Raw genomic sequence first — 21,348 nt, forward strand, 5'->3', positions numbered from 1 at the left:
ACACCCCACACTGGGGATCAAGCCCGCAACCTTGGCATGTGCCCTTGACCAGAATCGAACCCAGGACCCTTCAGTCCGAAGGCCGACGCTTGATCCACTGAGCCAAACCAGCTAGGGCGAGTCACTCCTGTTTTTCTTCTTTTTAAAAAACGCTTTGGTTATATTTTAGCCTTTTTAAAAAGTCTTTTTGTTCTTGCTTTTAATAGTTGTCTGGTATGATTATATATGAGGTCCTCTTTTATTTCTTAGTTAGAGGTGAAGAGAATGGAATTGATTGCAATCAAGGGGACAAGCCTTCAGACCGTGGCAAGCGCACCCGTGGTAGAGGTAAGATAGAATAAGGGGGACAGGAGATGCTTCTGATCTAAAGGAGGAGGCAGACTGCTGGCTGTACCGGGCTCTAAGACATGACCGTGTACTCTGAAAGAATGGTTCATCTTCTGAAATCTTTTTATTTCATTTACTGATGTTTATGAATGAAGTGTTTTGATTATGTAATTTTGAGGAAACCTTTTGGTTGTTTTCAAATTAGCTGTGAAGACCCTTTATATGAATAATTTAAAATTTGAAGTTCTGCCCTGGCCGGTGTTTCTCAATGTTTAGAGCATTGACCCCGTAGATGTGCACTGAAGGGTCCCCAGTTTGATTCCAAGTCAAAGGCATGTGCCTGGATTGCCAGTTCACTCCCTGCCCCTGGTTTGGGCGCATGCGGGAGCTACCAATAGGTGTTTGATATCTCCCTCTCTCCCTCCCTTCTTCCCTCTCTCTCTAAAATAATAAATAGAAAAAATATCCTCAGGAGAGGATAACAACAACAAAAATTTGAAGTTTTGACCAAAATCTATATATCTAAAGAGGTAATATGCAAATTGTCCGTTTTTGTGTCATAGTAACGACCGTTCAACAGGCTGGGCGGGGCTGCGTGCGGCGAGGGACAGGGCTGTGTGTGCAGCCGGTCACCAGGAGATGCATGGAGCACGCTAGGTCCCTGCCCCCGGCTCCCGTGGGCGCCGGTGGCTCGCTCCCACCTCCTGCAGAAGTGGCACGGCTCCCTTCTGCCTCCTGCCAGCTCCCGAGGAAGCAGTGCGGCTCCCACCAGCTCCTGCTAGCTCTCCCAGGCGGGCACCCATGGAAGCAGTGGGCGGCCTATTGTGCGCGTTATTGTGCTCTGGGCCACTAGTGTTATTATAAATTCTTTTATGTTGGACTTTAGGAAATGTGTTTTATCCACTAGCTTTTTTTTTAATCCTCACCCTTCTGCAAGGGGCTTGGCCCTCGCAGCCCCGGCTTTGTCTGGAAGGTCATCTGGACGGTCTTTCTGCTGTTTGGTCTAATTAGCATATTACCTCTTTATTATATAGGATTGATTTTTAGAGAGAGGAAGGGGGAGAGAAAAACATCAATGTGAGAGAGAAACATCAATCAATTGCCTCCCATATGTGCCCAGACTGGAGATTGAACCTGAAACCTAGGCATATGCCCTGACCAGGTTCTACCCCCACAACCTTTTTGGTGTATAGGATGACGCTCCAACTAACTGTGCCACCTGGCCAGAGCTACCCACTGGCTTTAAAATTAAAGTTATTTGCCCATTGATTATCTTCTCCTCTCTTCCCTTTTTTGTTAGTGATCATTTCTTACCATGTTTGTTTGTTTGTTTGTTTGTTTGTTTATTTATATTTTAATCCTCACCCAAGGATATTTTTCCATTGATTTTTAGAGAGAGTAGAAGAGAGGGGGAAAGACAGAGAGAAATATCTGTGTGAGAGTTATTTCTCACATCAATTGGTTGCCTCCTGCACAAGCCCTAACCAGGGCCCTGGGCAGGGAGGAGCATGCAACAGGTACGTGCCCTTTACTGGAATTGAACCCAGGACCATTTGGTCTGCAGGCCAATGCTCTATCCACTGAGCCAAACCAGCTAGGCCTCTTAACATTTATTAATTTGGGATATTATGCTACTTTAAGAATGTAGCTTCATCTTGGCCTGGTGGCTCACTTGGGAGGAGCAACTAAAATTATTCTGAAATGCAGGAAAGAGATAAGCAGAGAGGAATTTACTGTTTTATAGAGAATAGTGTATAGGTGATATTTTTTTGTAGTCTACATCAGTATATTTAAAATTTTTTCAGGCGTTTTGCTTTCAGGTATTTTAGACTTGATATGACATAGGCCTTTAATTTCCTATCTCCGTGGTCGGCAAACTGCGGCTCGTGAGCCACATGCGGCTCTTTGGCCCCTTGAGTGTGGCTCTTCCACAAAATACCACGGCCTGGGCGAGTCTATTTTGAAGAAGTGGCGTTAGAAGAAGTTTAAGTTTAAAAAATTTGGCTCTCAAAAGAAATTTCAATTGTTGTACTGTTGATATTTGGCTCTGTTGACTAATGAGTTTACCGACCACTGTCCTATCTTATTTCATCATTTACTTTTTTTGTATTTCCCAGTGTGTATTGTTTTAAAAGTAAACCGCCTGTTTTATTTTTTGGTCTTGGCATATTTAGGAATGCCAAAAGAATATAAAATTTAGAGAGACTCATTTTTTATTGGCCCTTTCATTTAACTTTGTGTTGAATGTGCTTTATTTATAAAAATATATTACAATACTTTTCATATGGGCCATCTGATTTTCCTTGCTGTACCAGAATGTGTTTATGTATTAGAAATGACACTCTCATCTTAAAGGTTAGATTACATGATACTTATTTTTAAATTATATAAATAAATGAGAAGTTATAGTCAGGTCACTCCCCTACTCTTTTATTCCTATAAATTTCTTTATCTTATTTATTGGTGCTGGCTTGCAGCATGTGTGTATTGTTTTTGTCTTGTCTTTAATGAGATTGAGTCAGGTAAGGTAGTGAATACTACTTGAGGTTGCAGGTGGATGGTTTCTTTCTGGACGAAAGAAAAATAATGCTGTGGAAAAGGCAACAATAGTTACTCCCTAACCTTTTCCACTCCTTTACCTTACTTATGCCACTTGTTTTACATTAGGCAACCCAATTTAATTTACCTACTTTTAAAACTAATATATGAATGTAGTCTGTATAATACAATTGAAACATAATTATTGATTACCAACTATGTGCTAACATTCTACTTTTAATTTCTGAATCCTCTGCAGTGGCATCTTGGGTCCTGGTACAAAAAGTATTTGACAAAATGCAGTGTTCAAAAATCAGTAACTATAGGCTATTTCCTAGAATTGAATAGTGATAATTATTGTGCCTCCAAATATAAGAGTTTAACCCATGAAAAAATTCCACATTTATGAAATTTGGTTACATGTTAGTAGCAACAACTAATATTTACCTATTATATTGTTGAAGATACTGCTGTGAATATGACATACTCCTTTTCATCCTGGTTGGGGAAGGAGGAGAGACAAGTAAAAGCGCTTCTCAATTTATTTAAGAAAATGATTGGTGATGTGATTTACTATCAATAGTTGTCTTACAACTGTCACTCTTTAATTTAAGTGGCCTGGGGAGGTCTCTGAGGAGGTGAGATTTAAGCTGAGGAGGAAAAAAGCCATGTGAAAATCTGGGTAGGAACATTCTGTGAGAAAGGAACAGCTAATGCAAACATGGAAAACAACTTGGATTTTTTCATAGAATAAAAACTTATTAGAATATGAAATATGCAGACAAGTGCTCAGAGTGTGGTTTTACCATTTTATTTTGAAATAAAAAAATACAATTTTGCATAATGTTCATCTAGATTCCCCAAATTTCAGTATTTTACATTTGCTTTATTACTGCTAGCAGTTCTTAACCTGTGGGTCGAGACCCACAGGTTGAGAACCACTGCTGTAGAGCCTAAGACCATCGGAAAACACAGATATTTACATTACGATTCATTAACAGTAGCAAAATTACAGTTATGAAGTAGCAACGAAAATAATTTTATGGTTGGGGGTCACCACAACATGAGGAACGGTATTAAAGGGTTGCGGCATTAGGAAGGTCGAGAACTACTGCCCTAGAGAAACTTAGGAGAAAAGGTATAGCATTTATAATTACACTAGAGGCCTGGTGCATGAAAATTCATGCACTGGAGGGGGGGTCCCTCAGCCTGGCCTGCCCCCTCTCACAGTCTGGGAGCCCTCAAGGGCGGGAGGTGACCTGGCGATCAGGGGAAGGCGACGACCCCATCACACCTCTGCTGTTGCCACTGCTGGCAGCGCAAGCCTCAGCCAGCCCTGGTTACCTGAGCCTCGGGCGGCCCTGGGCGGCTGGGCAGCCGCCATCAAAGGCTTGCCTGAGCCTTGGGCCGGCCCTGGGTGGCAGTGGGGCTGAGAGGACTGGGAGACTCTGGAGGTAGGCGCACAGAGCAGCCGGTCCTGCCTGCCGCCTCGGCGGGGCTGAGGGGACTGGGCGCCACCATCTTGTGGCTGTGGGCGTTGCCATCTTTGAGAGCAGGGCAGTCAATGAGCATATTCCCTCCTTATTGGCTATGGGTGTCGCCATCTTTGTGACAGTGTGAGGGTCAATTAGCATATTCCCTCTTTATTAGGTAGTATTGGTTCATTTTTAAGATGATCTTTTAAATTAATTATCATTATTTTAATATGTTTTTATTGATTTCAGAGAGAGGAAGGGAGAGGAAGAAAGGTAGAAATATTAATGATGAGCCCTAACCAGTTTGCCTCTGTGGATAAAGTGTCTGCCTGTAGACTGAAGGGTCCCAGGTTCAATTTTGGTCAAGGGCATATACCTTGGTTGCAGGCTCTATCCCCAGTGGGGGGCATGCAGGAGGCAAGTGATTGGTGTGATGTTTCTAATGCTCTATCCCTCTTCCTCTCTGTAAAAAATCAATAAAAATATACAAAATTAAAGTTAAAAAGAAAAAGAAACATCAATGACGAGAGAATCATCAATTGGCTGCTTCCTGCACGCCCCCTACTGGGGAATGAGCCTGCAACCCAGGCAAGTGCCCTGAATGTGAATCAAATTGTGACCTCCTGGTTCATGGGTCTGTGCTCAACCACTTAGCCACGCCGGCCAGGATAAGATGCTCTTTTTAAATCTTGTTTTTCTCTATTAAAAGACCCTGGTTCTTTATTCTGAGCTATTAGGTGAAAATAGCTATTTGTACCAGATTAGCAGTATAGGGAAATGGTATATACACACCAAACAATCTTACTGGTAGCATCACTAGCCAGTCTAAAAGGAAAGGACAATTTTGTTACCTTACTAAAATTAGGATTTGATTTTTTTTTTAAAAATCTACTTAAGACATTTGGCTTGTTTATAGTTAATACTTGGGTGCAAGTATTAACCATATCCATGTAGTTGATACTGACTTTTTCCAGGAGATTTGTAGGACTTAAAAATTTTTTTACCTTAGGGTATATACACTGAGTAGCCAGATTATTATGATCTTTGAACGCATAATAATCTGGCCACTCAGTGTGTGTGTGTGTGTGTGTGTGTGTGTGTGTGTGTGTATCAGAGGACCGGTGCATGAATTCGTGCATGGGGGGGGGGGTCCGGCCAGCCTGGCCAGGGGGAGGAGCCATGGGCGGTTGGCCAGCCTGTCTGCTGGTCGAACTCCTGGTCGAGGGGACAATTTGCATATTAGCCTTTTATTATATAGGATGTACACTGAGTGGCCAGATTATTATGCATTCAGAGATCATAATTATCTGGCCACTCAGTGTATTTCTTTTATAAAATCCTATTTTATGCGCATCTTGCTTTCTGGCTCAAGTATTTTAGATATCATTTAATGATTTCTTAGCAGAATCCCTTTTTACAATTTTGCTGATATTTACTTAATATTTAACCACTGTTAGTGCAATTTGCCACATGCATGCCATTGAAATGAATTCTCTTTTGTTATGGGTGCACTTGAACCCACTTATCAAAAGCAATTGTGTTTTTTCTTTTGCTTTCTTCCTTGGTAATAGTGTTCATTATAGCAAAAAATAGAATATTCTTGAGATATATAATTTATATACCATGCAATTCACCCATGTAAATTATACAATTCAATGATTTTTAGTGTATTCATAGAATTATGCAACCATCACTATACTCAATTTAAGAATGTTTTTATCATCTCCCAAAGAAACTTTGTACCCTTTATCACTTCCCAGTTCCTCTACCCTCCTCATCCCACCCCAGTAGTAAACAACCAGTCATCAACTTTATTTCTGTACAGAATTGCCTATTCTGAACATAACATATAAATAGAATCTTGTGGTTGTTTTTTTGTGACTGGCTTCTTTCACCTAGCTTAGTGTTTTAAAGGTTCATCAGTGTTGTAGCATGTTATCAGTATTTCATTCCTTTACTAGTATATGGCTAACATTTCATTGTATGGATATATGGCAAGGTGTTTTTTTCTTTTTTTTTTTTTTACCTTTGCTCTTGGACAGTGTTATAATAGACAATAACCGATGATATGCATTATTAGGTTTCTTCCACTTTTTAGGGCATTTCCCTCTATTTTTCCATCTTTGGGAATAGGGTAGATTTTTGTCAAGACCATATTTTTAATAGTTGAATTTGAACTGTTGGATAAGTTAACTATACATGTTTAATATACTTTTTAGTTATATTAGCATAGCTAATATGGCTCCTGGCAACCACCTTTCTTTGACTATTTGACTATTCTTATGTCCTCATATACATAGAATTAAATATTTGTCCTTTTCTAACTGGCCTGTTCCACTTAGCTCAATGTCCTCAAGGTTCATCTATGTGGTAATATGTGTCACAATTTCCTACTTTTTAAAGCTGAATAATAATTCCACTGTATGTACATACCACATTTTGCTAATCCACTTATCTACTGATGGACCCTTTGGTTGCTTCTCCTTTTGGTGTTCAACTATCTTGTTAAAACCCTACTTTCAAATTCTCTTGGATATATAGCCACATGTGGAATTGCAGGACCATGTGGTAATCCTATTTTTAAATTTTGAGGGAACTGCCATACTGTTTTCCATAGTGACTGTACCATTTTACATTCTTTACCAAACAGTGCACAAGGGTTTCAATTTCTCTACGTCCTTGCAAACTCTTATTATATTCTACTAGAGGCCCAGTGCATGATTTAATCATGCACCTGGTGCACCAGCGGGCTGGCTGTCCGCGGGTGCCCCAGGCCTTCCGAAAGCCTCCGGCGCTGCGGAGGCTTTCGAAAGGCCTTGCGCCGGAGCAGACAGCCGGCCGGGTCCCCCGCTTTGGCCTTTGATCGCGGGGGACCCGGCCGGCTGTCCGCGGGTGCCCCAGGCCTTCCGAAAGCCTCCGGCGCTGCGGAGGCTTTCGAAAGGCCTTGCGCCGGAGCAGACAGCCGGCCGGGTCCCCCGCTTTGGCCTTTGATCGCGGGGGAGCTGTCCGGCTGTCCGCCGGTGCCCCAGGCCTTCCGAAAGCCTCCGGCAGCCATGGCACAGACGCTGAGCTCGCGGCGCCAGCGCCACGAGCTCAGTGTCCTGCTGGCCCAGTCAGCTACCCCGGCCACCCTGAGTCCCGCCCCCTGCGTCTCCTGCTGGCCCAATCGTGGGCGTAGCGGAGTGATGGTAATTTACATATTACCATTTTATTATGTAGGATTCTTTTTCTCTCTGTTACCAGGTTTCCCTAACGATTGATTAGTGATGTTGCGAATCCATTCATATGCCTTTTGACCATTGGTATATCTTCTCTGGAGAAATATTCAAGTCCTTTGCCCATTTTTGAATTGGGTTGTTCATTTTGTTGTTGAATTGTAGATGTTCTTTATATATTCTCGATGTTACTCCTTTTCAAATATATGATGTGCAAATATTCTACAGGTTGCTTTTGTACTGTGTTGATATTGTCTTTCAAATATGTATTTATTTATGTTTTGTTGATAGTGCATTTGATGCACAAATCTAAAGTATTTTTTTCTTCCTTGCCTAGGCCTTTGGTGTCATATCCAAGAAATCATTAACTCAATGCTCTAAAGTTATATTTTCTTCGTAGAGTTGTATAGTTTTAGCTCTTTAGGTCTTCAATCCACAGTTTAGGATTTGATCAAGAAAGACTGCAGGGTTGTGGAATAAAACTTTTTCTTCTTGCTAGCTGTCTTGCTTGCTGGCACTTTGGTTATTGGTTAAAGTCCTAGTATTAAAAATGGTGTTTAGTAGTACAGTACCGCCAGCTTACTTAGCAGTTTCTTCTTTGTTTCTCATTTCATTTTATACTACAGGCTTTAAAATGTCATTTTGTTTACACTAGGTGGTTTTATCTTATTTATTTACTTAAAAACAGTTGACAGCATATGGAAGATTAATACAAAGCATAGATTCATTGACATCTATTTTTTACATAAAGAGGTGAATTATTTTTGTTATTGTTGTTTTTTTGTGTGTGTTTCTTTTTTTAATCTTCATCCAAGTATATTTTTTCATTGATTTTTAGAGAGAGTGGTAGAGAGAGGGAAAGACAGAGAGAAACATCCATGTGAGAGAAGCACATCGATTGGTTGCCTCCTGCACGAACCCCAACCAGGGCCCGGGATGGGGAGGAGCCTGCAATTGAGGTATGTGCCCCTTATCGAAATTGAACTCAGGACCCTTTGGTCCATAGGCCGATGCTATTCACTGAGCCAAACCAGCTAGGGCTGCATTAGATGGTTTTAAAAGACCCAGAATATATATATATATATATACACACACACATATATATATATATTTATTTATTTAATATATCTTATTGAATTTTTACAGAGAGGAGAGGGATAGAAAATGAGAAACATTGATGAGATAGAGAAACATGGATCAGCTGCCTCCTGCACACCCACTACTGGGGATGTGCCCGCAACCAAAATACATGGCCTTGACCAGAATCAAACCTGGGACCCTTCAGTCCACAGGCTGATGCTCTATCCACTAAGCCAAACCGCTTAGGGCTCAGAATATTTTTTAATATAGCCTGCCCATATTAAGCTGCTACATATCACAAATAGTATACAAGCAGATAAAGTTTTTTCTATCCTTTTTAAAAATATATATTTTTTTATTGATTTTTTACAGAGAAGAAGGGAGAGGGAGAGAGTTAGAAACATTGATGAGAAACATCGATCAGCTGCCTCCTGCACACTCCCTACTGGGTATGTGCCTGCAACCAAGGTACATGCCCTTGACTGGAGTTGAACCTGGGACCCTTGAGTCCACAGGTTGACTCTCTATCCACTGAGCTAAACCAGTTAGGGCATATCCTTTGAAATCAATAACTTTGTAGGTAGTTGTGTCAGTAGAGACCAGAAAATTGGGTGCACCAGAGGGAATGATGGTGCTGTTAGGAACAGTGACAATATTAAGTAGGTGCATGTAGGATAAAGTTGGTCAAATTGTAATTGTGTAGGACATAAGTATTATTTTACACTATAATTTTTTTTAAAGGATTTGGACGTGGCAGAGGGAGAGGGGCAGGAAGATTCTCAACCCAAGGCATGGGGTAAGTGTAGCCATCCTATTTTTGTAGTTCTCCAGTTGTTATCCTAAGGTTTTCCTTCCTCTATTTTATGCCCAGTTTATTCTGGTAAGTCAGGTGTTTCATATACTTAAGAAAAAGTAGTAAAAAGGTAAAATAGTACAAATAAAATTGTATTGCATTGGACCTTAGATAGAGCAGAGTTTCTAGCCTTGACTCTGTTGACATTATGGATTGGATAATAGTTTGTTGAGGTGGTTGGGTGTCCTTTACAATGTAGGATGTTCAGCGACATTCCTGGCCTTTCCCTACTAGATGCCTGTAGCACCCCTTCTCAAGTTACACATTCAAAAATATCTTATGCTCCCTGGGTGGGAGGTACACAATCACCCCTAGCTGTAAACCACTGCATAAGAGTTATGTTGGTAAATCCAGCAATTGTCTTTGAATAGTAAGTAAATGCGATGTTTATGTATGTAATAGTTTTTTCCTGAATTGTAATGGTGACCATACTGTTATTAAGTAAATGGTATAATCAGTAGTTTTTCATTTTTCTTATTGTTCTTTAACTTTTTCCTGCTTCTAAAACTTTAGCTCCCCCGGATTTTTAGAAAAATAAATAAAAAGAAAGAAAAAAGTTTTTAAGCATCTTACAGAATCCATATGTAGATTACAATCAAGAAAGGAAGGGAATTGGTTCCAGGAAAAGCCCTTTTTCTCTCCATAGCTTCAGGGCAGCACTGTTTGGGGTCATTTCCTTAAGGTGGTACCTCATGCCATCTTTTTTCTTCCTGAGCTCCCTGTAGACAAAGGAAGGATGAGAACACTTAAACACCTATGCCCAGCACAGTAGCTTTAAACTGTTTTGTGGATTTTACTGTGTACTTTCAAACTTATTCCTTCGTGATTTTTTAAAAAAAAGTTAATGATACTACAATTAAGCTGGAAGAAAAATCTGTTGTGAAGATTTTAGAGATAGTATTTAATTTGGCTCTAGTAACTAGACCTCTGAGTCATGGGTGTTTAGGATTTTAATGAACAACAACAACAAAAGAGGTACTGAACAAAACATTTTTGTTTCTTTTAAAAAAAATTTTTTTTATCAGTTTTTCTATACAAAAAGGATCACATACAACTGTTGTAAAAGGATCAAAGTCAAACTTTGATTCTAACTTGGGAAGAAAAGACTTGTTGCCTGTTTAAGTCTGGGGTTAGTTTTCAGGGGGCTTTCCATAGAGCCCTCATGCTGCCTAGAATGATTATGCCTCCACACCTGCTTTAGAATGCAGAGGACAGCAACTTAGGGAAATAGGGGTATCTTATAAGAGTGTATGGAAGATCCCTAGGCAACTCTGCTTTTCAGAAAATCTGCATCCTAATGGAGAAGGAGGGTGAAGTTTCATAGCATCTCTTAGAAGGGAAAGGGCTTCTTTTGTGGGAGATGATGTACAGTTACTTTTGTGACTTTGGTGATTGCTTCATTTGCCTTTATTCTTTATTTCAAACCCAGGACATTTAATCCTGCAGACTATTCAGATTCTCCATCTATAGATGGGTGTGGGACAAAACCAGTAGTTTGGGAAGCTGCTCAGAATGGTGCAGATGAGGGAAGTGGTAAGTGTCTATTCTTATCAGAGATGTATTTTTAAAGTTTGAGATAGCATGCATATAAAGATGACATCAAAGTGTGTTGATGAAGAATAACGATAAAGCCTGTTGTCCTACCCCTGAGACTACTATTAGCTTTTCCTTACACTTCCAAAGTCTCGCACTTATAAATCTCATTGATGATAAGACATTTGATTTTGTTTTCCTTTCTGCACTCTGAGGAATAGGTTATAATCAGGCTATGTCAGCACAAATCCACACTCAAATTTCAGTATGTCATGGATTTCTTTTTATTAAAATGTTTTTAAGATTAGTCAATATTCAATATTATATTAGTTTTAGGTGTACAGCATAGTGGTTAGGCATTTGTATAACTTATGAAGTGATTTCCCTGATAACTCTAGTTTCTTCCCCAGCCCCCTGCCAACCCCTCACCATACCCCCACCAGTGTGTCAGGGATTTATAGAATTTCTTAGGAGAAGACTTATTACTGAAAATACCATTGCTAATGGTGGACAGTAAAATTTGGCCAGATAAAGTGGTAGATGAAAGATGGGTTTGGAGCAACAATTGCTTTTGCAGGTTTTTTTCTGTATCCTTCTGTTTTTGGATTATTTCATTTCTAAAATTCATGGGTAGATATTTGTTCATTGGGTATATTTATGTAATAGAGCTTTTTGGAGGATTTGTTCATAATAAGAACTACTGCGATTGTATTTATAAAGATATAATTTGAGTCCGGCTGGAGTGGCTCAGTTGGTTGAGCGTCATCCAGTGCACCAAAAGGTTGCCAATTCGAGTCCTGGTCAGGGCACAGGCCTGGGTTGTGGGTTTTTTGTTTTGTTGTTGTTGTTGTTGTATTAATTCTAACCAAAGCATATTTTTTTCATTGATTTTTAGAGAGAGTGGAGGGGGTGGGGGGAGAGAGAGTGAGACATTGATGTGAGAAAGACACATAGATTGGTGCCTCCTGCACATGCCCAGGATCCAACAAGCAACCCAGGTACGTGCCCTTGACCAGGAATTAAACCTGAGACCCTTGGATGAGCAGGCTGACTGACACTACATCTACTGAGCGACACCAGCCAGGGCTGGGTTGCAGTTTGATCCCCAGTTGGGGAGCATACAGAAGGCAACCTATCGATGTTTCTCCCTCTCTCTCTCTCTCTCTCTCTCCCTTTTTCCCTCCCTCTAAGTATGTCCTTAGATGAGGATTTTTTTTAAATTAAGACATAATTTGACACTTCTATATAGCATCAACCCTGGTCAGGAAATAAGACTGCATCACATGCACAATCATGAACTAGAAATCAAAGATACTGTAGAGATGATCAACAAAAGTTATAAATGATAATTTGAAAAGACTAATAAAATTGATAAATTTATTTGAGACTGTTCAGGGAAAGAAGAAGCATAAATAATTGATTCTAGGAATGAGAAAAGGAATATTGATATTCTTTATAATTATTATAGATGTTAAAAGATCATAGGAAGACACTTTATGTTAATACATTTTGTGCTAACATTTGAAATTACACAATTACCTCACTCTTCAACACAGATATAAAGTCTTTTTTGAGGGGCTCTTTTCTTTTTAATTTAATTTATTATTGAAAGTATTACAGATGTCCCCACTTATTTCCCCTATTGACCCCCTCCACCCCACTCTCATCCCCTCCCCAGGCCTTCCCCACACTATTGTCTGTCCATAGGCTATGCATATCCTATCTAATAAAATAGTAATATGCAAATTGACCATCACTCCAAGACACAACGATGGCCACCCCAATGTGGTCAAAGATGGCTGCCCCCATGTGGACACAAGATGGCCACCACAAGATGGCCTGCAGGGGAGGGCAGTTGTGGGCAGTTAGGGGTGACCAGGCCAGCAGAGGAGGGCAGTTGGGGGTGACCAGGTTGGCAGAGGAGGGCAGTTGGGGAAGACGAGGCCAGCAAGGGAGGGCATTTGCGGGGACCCAGGCCTGCAGGGGAGGGCAGTTGGGGGGGACCAGGACTGCAGGGGAGGGCAGTTGAGGAGGGGCAGGCCTGCAGGCGAGAGCAGTTGTGGGGGACCGGGCCTGCAGGGGAGGGCAGTTAGGGGCAATCGGGCCAGCTGGGGAGCAGTTAGGCATTGATCAGGCTGGCAGGGGAGTGGGTAGGGGGTGATTAGGCTGGCAGGCAGAAGCGGTTAGGAGCAATCAGGCAGAGGCAGGCGAGCGGTTGGGAGTCAGCAGTCCTGGATTGTGAGAGGGATGTCCAACTGCCTGTTTAGGCCCAATCCTGGTGGGATCGGGCCTAAAGGGGTGGTCAGACATCACTCAAGGGGTCCCAGATTGGAGAGGGTGCAGGCCGGGCTGAGGGACACCCCCCGCCCCCATGCACGAATTTCGTGCACCGGGCCTCTAGTAAACATATAAGTTCATTGGTTAATCTCTTCCCACCTCCACCCCCCTTTCCTCTGAAATATGTCAGTCTGTTGCATGCTTCAATGTTGATCTTTTTTTAAAAAATTATTTTAAAAATATATTTTTATTGATTTCAGAGAGGAAGGGAGAGGGAGAGATAGAAACGTCAATGATGAGAGAAAATCATTGATCAGCTGCCTTCTGCACATCCCACACTGGGGACTGAGCCTGCAACCCGGGCATATGGCCTGACTGGGAATCGAATCTTGACCTCCTGGTTCATAAGTTGACACTCAACCACTGAGTCATGCCTCCGGGCCTTGATCTTTTTTGTTCATCAGTTTATTTTGTTCATTAGATTCCTCATATAAGTGAGATCATGTGATACTTGACCTTCTCTGACTAGCTTATTTCACTTAGTATAATACTTTCCAGGTCTCTCCATGCTGTTGCAAATGGTAAGAGTTTCTTTTTACAGCTGAATAGTATCCATTGTGTAAATGTACCACAGTTTTTTAAATTCATTCATCTACCGATGGGCACTTGGGCTGTTTCCAGATCTTTGCTACTGTGAATAATGCTGCTATGAACATAGAGGTGCATATATTATTTCTGCTTGGTGTTTCTGGCTTCCTAGGATATATGCCTAGAACTGGGATAACTGGGTCAAATGGCAGTTCCATTTTTAATTTTTTGAGGGTACTCCACACTCTTTTCCATAGTGACTGTACCAGTCTGCCTTCCCATCAACAGTGTACTTGGGTTCCTTTTCCTCCACTTCTTCACCAGCACTTGTTGTTTGTTGATTTATTGATGATAGCCATTTTGACAGGTGTGAGGTGGCACCTCGCTGTCATTTTAATTTGCATCTCTCTGATAATTAGTGACATTGAGCGTTTTTTTCACGTCTCTTGGCCATTTCTTATGCCCATATATTAATTGGGTTGCTTGCCTTCCATTTGTTGAGTTGTATGAGTACCTTATATATTTTGGAAATTAACCCCTTATCAAATGTATAATTGGCAAATATGTCCTCCCATACAGTGAGTTCCTTTTTCATTTTGATGCTGGTGTCTTCTGTGCTGAAGCATTTTTAAAAAAAATCTTTATTGTTGAAAGTACTACAAATGTCGTCCTCCCCCCCCCCATTATCCCTCTCCAGCCCACCCCTGCCCCTCGCCCCAGGCCTTTACCACTCTATTGTCTGAGTTCATGGGTTTTGCATATATGCATACAAGGTCTTTAGTTGATTACCTCCCTCCTACCCACCCTCCCCTACCTTCCGAGATTCCCCATTATGTTCTATGCTTCCATGTCTCTGGATCCACTCCCATTCATCAGTTTATTTTGTTAATTAGATTCCACATATGAGTGAGATCATATGATAACTTGTCTTTCTCTGACTGACTTACTTCACTTAGCATGATAACCTCCAGGTTCCTTCATGCTGTCTCAAAGGGTAAAAATTCCTTTTTACTGCTGCATAGTATTCCATGGTATAAATGTACCACAGCTTTTTAATCCACTTGTTTACTGATGGGCACTTGGGCTCTTTACAGATCTTAGCTATTGTAAATTGTGCTGCTATGAACATAGGGGTGCATACATTCTTTCTGATTGGTGTCTTGGGTTTCTTAGGACAGCGGTTGCCAACCTTTCGGGCCTCATGGACCACCAGTGGTCTACGGACCACTGGTTGGCAACCACTGTCTTAGCATATGTTCCTAGAAGTGGGATTACTGGGTCCAGTGGCAGTTCCATATTTAATTTTTTGAGGAAACTCCTTACTGTTTTCCATAACAGCTGTACCAGTCTGCATTCCCACAAGCAGTGTACTAGGGTTCTTTTCTCCACATCCTCAAAACTTTTTATCGTGATGTAGCCCCATTTGTTTATTTTCTCCTTTGTTTCTCTTTCCCTAGGCAATGTATCGGTGAAAATTCTGCTCTGTGAGCTGTCTGATATTTTGCTGCTTATGTTTTCTTCTAGGACTTTTATGAATTTACAACTTAACATTTAAGTCTTTTTATCCATTTTGAGTTTATTATGTATGGTATAAGTTGGTGGTCTAGTTTTATTTTTTTGCATGTATCTGTCAAATTTTCCTGACACCATTTATTGAAGAGAGTGTCTTGACTCCATTGTATGCTCATGCCTCCTTTGTCAAATATTAGTTGAGCATAATGGTGTAGGTCAATTTCTGGGTTCTCTGTTCTGTTCCATTGATCTATATGCCTGTTCTTGTGCCATTTCCAGGCTGTTTTGATTATGGTGGCTTTGTAGTATAACTTGAAATCTGGTATTGTGATTCTACCAATTTTGTTTTTCTTTCTCAGGATTACTGCAGTTATTCGGGGTCTTTTTTGGTTCCATATTAATTTTTTGGATTATTTGTTCTAGATCTGTGGAATATGCCAGTGGTATTTTGATAGGGATTGCATTGAGTCTATAAATTGCTTTGGGTAGTATTGGCATTTTAATGATATTAATTCTGCCAATCCATGAAAACAGTATATTCTTCCACTTGTTTATACCTTCTTCTATCTCTTTTTTTCAATGTTCTGTAATTGTCTGAGTATAGGTCTTTTACCTCCTTGGTTAAGTTTATTCCTACAGATCTTAATTTTTTTGTTACAATGGTAAATGGGACTTTTTTTTTTTTTTTTTTTAGTTTCCCTTTCTGAGAGTTTATTATTGGTGTATAAAAATGCCACTGGTGCCCTAACTGGTTTGGCTCAGTGGATAGAGCATCGGCCTGCGGACTGAAGGGTCCCAAGTTCGATTCCGGTCAAGGGCATGTACCTGGGTTGTGGGCACATCCCCAGTGGGGGGTGTGCAGGAGGCAGCTGATCGATGTTTCTCTCTCATCGGTGTTTCTAACTCTCTATCCCTCTCCCTTCCTCTCTGTAAAAAATCAATAAAAAATATTTTTAAAAAAATGCCACTGGTCTTAGCTCTGGAGTTCCAGACTGTGGAGCCCAGCTGGGTTCCAGGCCTCCATCTTCACAGGGAAATAACCCTGCTGTAGCCAGGAGATGCCTCCTCACTCTCGGCCTGCCACCCATGGAGGCTGGGTCAGCCCCTCTCTCAGCCTCGCCCTTTCTCCCAGTGTCCAGGGTTTTCTGTCCTTGCTTGATATAAATCTTCTCCTCAGCTGGACCTCAGTTGGTCATTCCAGATGACGTTACCCAATTTAGTTTAATTTCCAGTCTGGCCCTGGGAGGGGGTGCAAGAAAGCTGTGCCTATTCGGCTGCCATCTTCTCTCCCCTAGTTATAAAGTCTTAAGCCAAAATACTGGAGAACAGAATGCAGTAAGATAGAAAAAAGATAATACACATCACAGTCATGTTAAATTTATACCTGGTATTCAGATTTAACATTTAAGTATCATTATATATATATATATATATATATATATATTTTTTTTTTTTTTTTTTCAAGATAAACTCATATATATATATATATTCAAGATAATAGGAGACTTAGGTTCATACAAATGTTCTTAGAAGCATAACTCATAATAGCTAAAAAGTGGAAACCAAATGTCTTTCAGTTGATGAATAGATAAGTATAATGTCTGTCATCTCTACAATGGAATATTCATTCTGCCTTAAAAAGAAAAAAGAATGAAGTACTGCCTGGCTGGTGTGGCTCAGTGGTTGAGCGCCAACCTATGTACCAGGAGATCAGGATTTAATTCCCTGGCAGGGCACATGCCTGGGTTATAGGCTCCATCCCCAGTGTGGGGCGTGTAGGAGGCAGCCAATTGATTGTCTCTCCACTGTTGATGTTTCTGTCTCTCTCCCTCTCCCTTCCTCTCTGAAATCAATAAAAATATAAACAAACAAAATGAAGTACTTCCCTAGCCGGTTTGGCTCAGTGGATAGAGCACCGGCCTGTGGACTGAAGGGTACTGGGTTCAATTCCGGTCAAGGGCACATGCCCGGGTTGCAGGCTCAATCCCCAGTAGGGGGTGTGCAGGAGGCAGCCAATCGGTGATTCTCTATCATCATTGATGTTTCTATCTCTCCTTTGCTCTCTGAAATCAATAAAAATATATTAAAAAAAAAAAAAAAAAAGAATGGATGAACCTTGAAACATTATGCTGAGTGAAAGAAGCCAGTCATAAAGGAGCATATGTTTTATACTAGAGGCCCAATGCACGAAAATTCATGCAAGAGCAGGCCTTCTTCCCCCCCCGCCCCCCCCCCCCCTTTTCTCTGGCACCTGGGACCGAGGCTTCCCTCCTGCTGCCTGCAGGCACCCGGGACCTGGGCTGGCCTCCCTCTGGCTTCATCAGGAAGGATGTCCGGAAGATATCTGATCTAATTAGCATATTACCCTTTTATTATTATAGATTGTATGATTTCATTTATGGGAAGTGCCCAGATTGGACAAATGGACATAGTGACAAAAAGTAGATTGGGAACCTTAGGGGAAAAATAGGTACTAATTACTAATGAATTAAAGATTATTTTTTGGAATGATGAAAATATTCTGGAATAGGTCGTAGTGATGGTTGCACAACTTGTGAATATAATAAAAACTATTCAGTTGTGTACTTTAAAAGGAAGGATTTTAGGCTGTGTAAGTTAAATCTCAATAACAAAAATGAGTTCTGTGAATTCCTTTACAGAATAAAGGAGAAAATTCACATAATTTCAATAAGGAAAGCATTTGACTAAATCTAACATCCATCCTGTTTTGTTTTGTTTTTTAAAGCCAGGCAAATCTGGAATATAAGGAGATTTTCTTAATCAAATACAGGACATCTACAACACTTACTGTAAACATTGCGTTAATGGTGATGTGTTGAATGTTTTTCCTCTGGAACAAGATAAAGAAGCTTATAACTCTCACTATTTCTGTTCACTAGTGTACCAGAGGTTTTAACCATTGCAGTAAGGAATAAAGAAGAAAAGTCAGAGGGGTCGAAAGGGGGGAAAAACGTGTCATTTCTGATAATGTTATAAAAGAATCTACAGAGAAATGATTGAAATTAGTAAGGGAGTTTTAAAAGGTGTTGCATAGATGTTCAATAAACATATTTTTCTTTTTTACTGAATTTATTGGGATGACATTAGTTAAAATTATACAGGTTTCAGGTGCACAGTTCCACAATACATCATCTGTATACATCATCACCCTGAGTCAGGTCTCCTTCCATCACCATTTATCCCCCTTATACCTTTCTATAACTCTTTCCTCCTCTCTGTAATCCCCACACTGTTGTCTGTTATCCATGAATTTATTTCTCTTGTCTCTTTATATTTTTCTCAATCCCTCCACCCACCTACCCCCAGTCCCCTAACTGCCCCTCCCCCCACAGCTGTCAGCTTGCTCTGTCTATGGGTCTCTCTCTATTTTGCTTGATAGTTCATTTTGGTCATTGGATTCCGTATATGAGTGAAATCATATGGTACTTTCTATTTCTTTAAACCATTAACAAAGAGAAAATGGGAAAAAAATTGATAGCCTCAAAAAACAACAAATGACTATGAAGCAGTCTAATGATATACAAGATGGTAAGTCTTCTACCAATGAAAACATAAAATATATAAACTCATACTAAAATATAAAATTGAGAGATTTAAGAAAAATTAAATAGAAGGATTTATCATTTTTAGATATTTCAAGTATTACTACTATGAAGCTTAGCTTTTATTGACTCACTCTATGGACTTATTGATCCATGATAGTCCATCACATGAGAATTGTCCCCACTGCCCATGGTCTATGTGGCTCAGTTGGTTGAGCATCCTCCCATTCTCATTCACCAAAAGGTTTTGGGTTCGATTCCCGATTAGGGCACATATCCTAGGTTGTGGGTTTCATCCCCAGTCAGGGCCGGTAGGGGAGGCAACTGATTGATGTTTCTCTCTCACAGCAATGTTTCTCTATCTCTTCAGTCCCCTCTCTTTAAATCAATAAAAACATAGCCTCTGGTGAGGATTAAAAAACAAAACAAAAACCAGCGGCCCTGACTGGTGTAGATCACTTGGTTGGAGCATCCTTGCATACACTGAAAGGTGATAGGTTTGATTCTCGTTCAGGGCACATAAGAAGGTTGCAGGTTCCATCCCTGGTCAGGGCATGTATGAGAGGCAACTGATCAATGTTTCTCTCTTACATCGATGTTTCTCTTCCTCTTTCTCTCTCTCCCCCGCCCCCTTCTCTCTCTTCCTTTCTCTAAATTCAATTTTTAAAAAAGAAGAAAATTGACCTCACTTTTAAAAAGTGAGGTTTATGGAGATGTATATATTAATTACCCTTTTAAAGAAGAATAAGTGAATTCCAGCAAATACATGTAGTTATATAAACACCACTAAAATACAGTTTTTCTGTGCTAGTAATGAACAATTACAAATTGGAATAAAAGGGGGGGAAAAGCCTAGTATCATTTATAGTAGTAAGAAACATGAAATATTTAGGTGTAAATATGATGATGTATGTGCAGGGTTTGTATGTTGGAAATTATGAAACATGAGAAAAACCAAAGCAGACCCCCCCAAAAGAGGGAGATATTCATTGTTTATGAATTGGAAGACTCATTATTATTAAAATGCCATTTCTCCCCAAATACATGCATGGATTCAGTACAAGTTCCATTGAAATCCCAGAAGATTTTTTTTTTAATTAAATTGACAACTTTAGTTGAAAATATTTATAGAAAAGTATAGTAACGAGCATAACCCAAATAATTTTGAAAAAGAACAAAGTTCAAAGATTCAACATTCCTTGATTTCAAGAACTTATTCTGGTCCTAGCCGGTTTTGCTTTTTTTTTTAATTAAATTGACAACTTTAGTCGAAAATATTTATAGAAAAGTATAGTAACGAGCATAACCCAAATAATTTTGAAAAAGAACAAAGTTCAAAGATTCAACATTCCTTGATTTCAAGAACTTATTCTGGTCCTAGCCGGTTTTGCTGAGTGGATAGAATGTCGTCCACGTACTGAAGGGTCCTGGGTTTGATTCTGGCACGTACCTTGGTTTCGGGCTCAATTATACACTTAAAAAAAGTTAACATGATACATTTTAAGTAATGTGTATTTTGTCACAAAAAATGACAGAACTATACACACGTTGTATCTAAGCCAAAATTTTGGCTATCTATATAATAAAAGGCTAATATGCAAATTGACCAAATGGCAGAATAACCGGTCGCTATGATGTGCACTGACCACCAGGGGGCAGACGCTTAATGCAGGAGCTGCCCCCTGGTGGTCAGTGTGCTCCCACAGGGGGGGCGCCGCTCAGCCAGAAGCCGGGCTCAAGGCTGGCAAGCACAGCAACGGTCGTGGGAGCCTCTCCTGCCTCTGCAGCAGCACTAAGGATGTCTGACTGGTGGCTTAGGCCTGCTCCCCCTGGGAGTTGGACATCCCCTGAGGGCTCCTGAACTGCAAGAGGGTGCAGTCCGGGCTGAGGGACCCACCCCCCCACCACCAAGTGCACGAATTTCTTGCACAGGGCCTCTAGTTGTACTATAATGATGTGAGACGGATGTAAATTTCCAGGAATACTGGGTGAAAGGTAACTTCTTGTGAATCTGTACTTATTTGAGGAGAAAAAAAAAAAGAATGAAAGATTTGAACAGATGTTTCCCAAAGAAAATATCTCAATGGCAAATAAGTATACAAAAACATTCATCTTCATTGGTCATTGGGGAAATACAAATTAAACCCATAATAGGTTACTACCATTCATCCATTAAAGTAGCTTTAAAAGGAACTTACAGTACCAAGTGTTAGTGAAGATGGTAGAATAACTCGAACTCATAAATTCCTGGTGTGAAAGCTTACATTTAACATGCAATCTGACAATCCCCACCCTAGGTTTTTATTGAAGAGGAATAAAAACATTCACTGCACTTGATGTTTTATAGAGGCTTTATTCATAGTCACTACTTTTTAAATCAAGTATTT

The 21,348-nt window shown here is 40.4% G+C and overlaps 1 protein-coding gene across 11 annotated transcripts in view; it reads left to right on the forward strand.

The window, feature by feature from the left end:
• The window catches only part of UBAP2 (ubiquitin associated protein 2), a 106,419-nt gene that overhangs the window by 48,896 nt on the left and 36,175 nt on the right, over positions 1-21,348 (forward strand). For 9 of the 11 annotated variants that reach the window (XR_013814451.1, XR_013814452.1, XM_079789698.1 and 6 more), the window contains 3 exons: positions 250-327; positions 9,377-9,431; positions 10,918-11,021. Coding sequence is in view for 9 of the 11 variants with exons in the window: in XM_079789698.1 (XP_079645824.1) it covers positions 250-327; positions 9,377-9,431; positions 10,918-11,021 (237 nt within the window). In the remaining 2 variants the exon portion in view is untranslated. The remainder of the gene's footprint in view (positions 1-249; positions 328-9,376; positions 9,432-10,917; positions 11,022-21,348) is intronic. The other 2 variants (XM_079789695.1, XM_079789696.1) reach the window with 1 other exon arrangement.

The sequence above is a fragment of the Cnephaeus nilssonii genome, assembly GCF_951640355.1.
Source record: "Cnephaeus nilssonii genome assembly, chromosome: 14".
Classification (NCBI taxonomy): Eukaryota; Metazoa; Chordata; class Mammalia; order Chiroptera; family Vespertilionidae; genus Cnephaeus; species Cnephaeus nilssonii.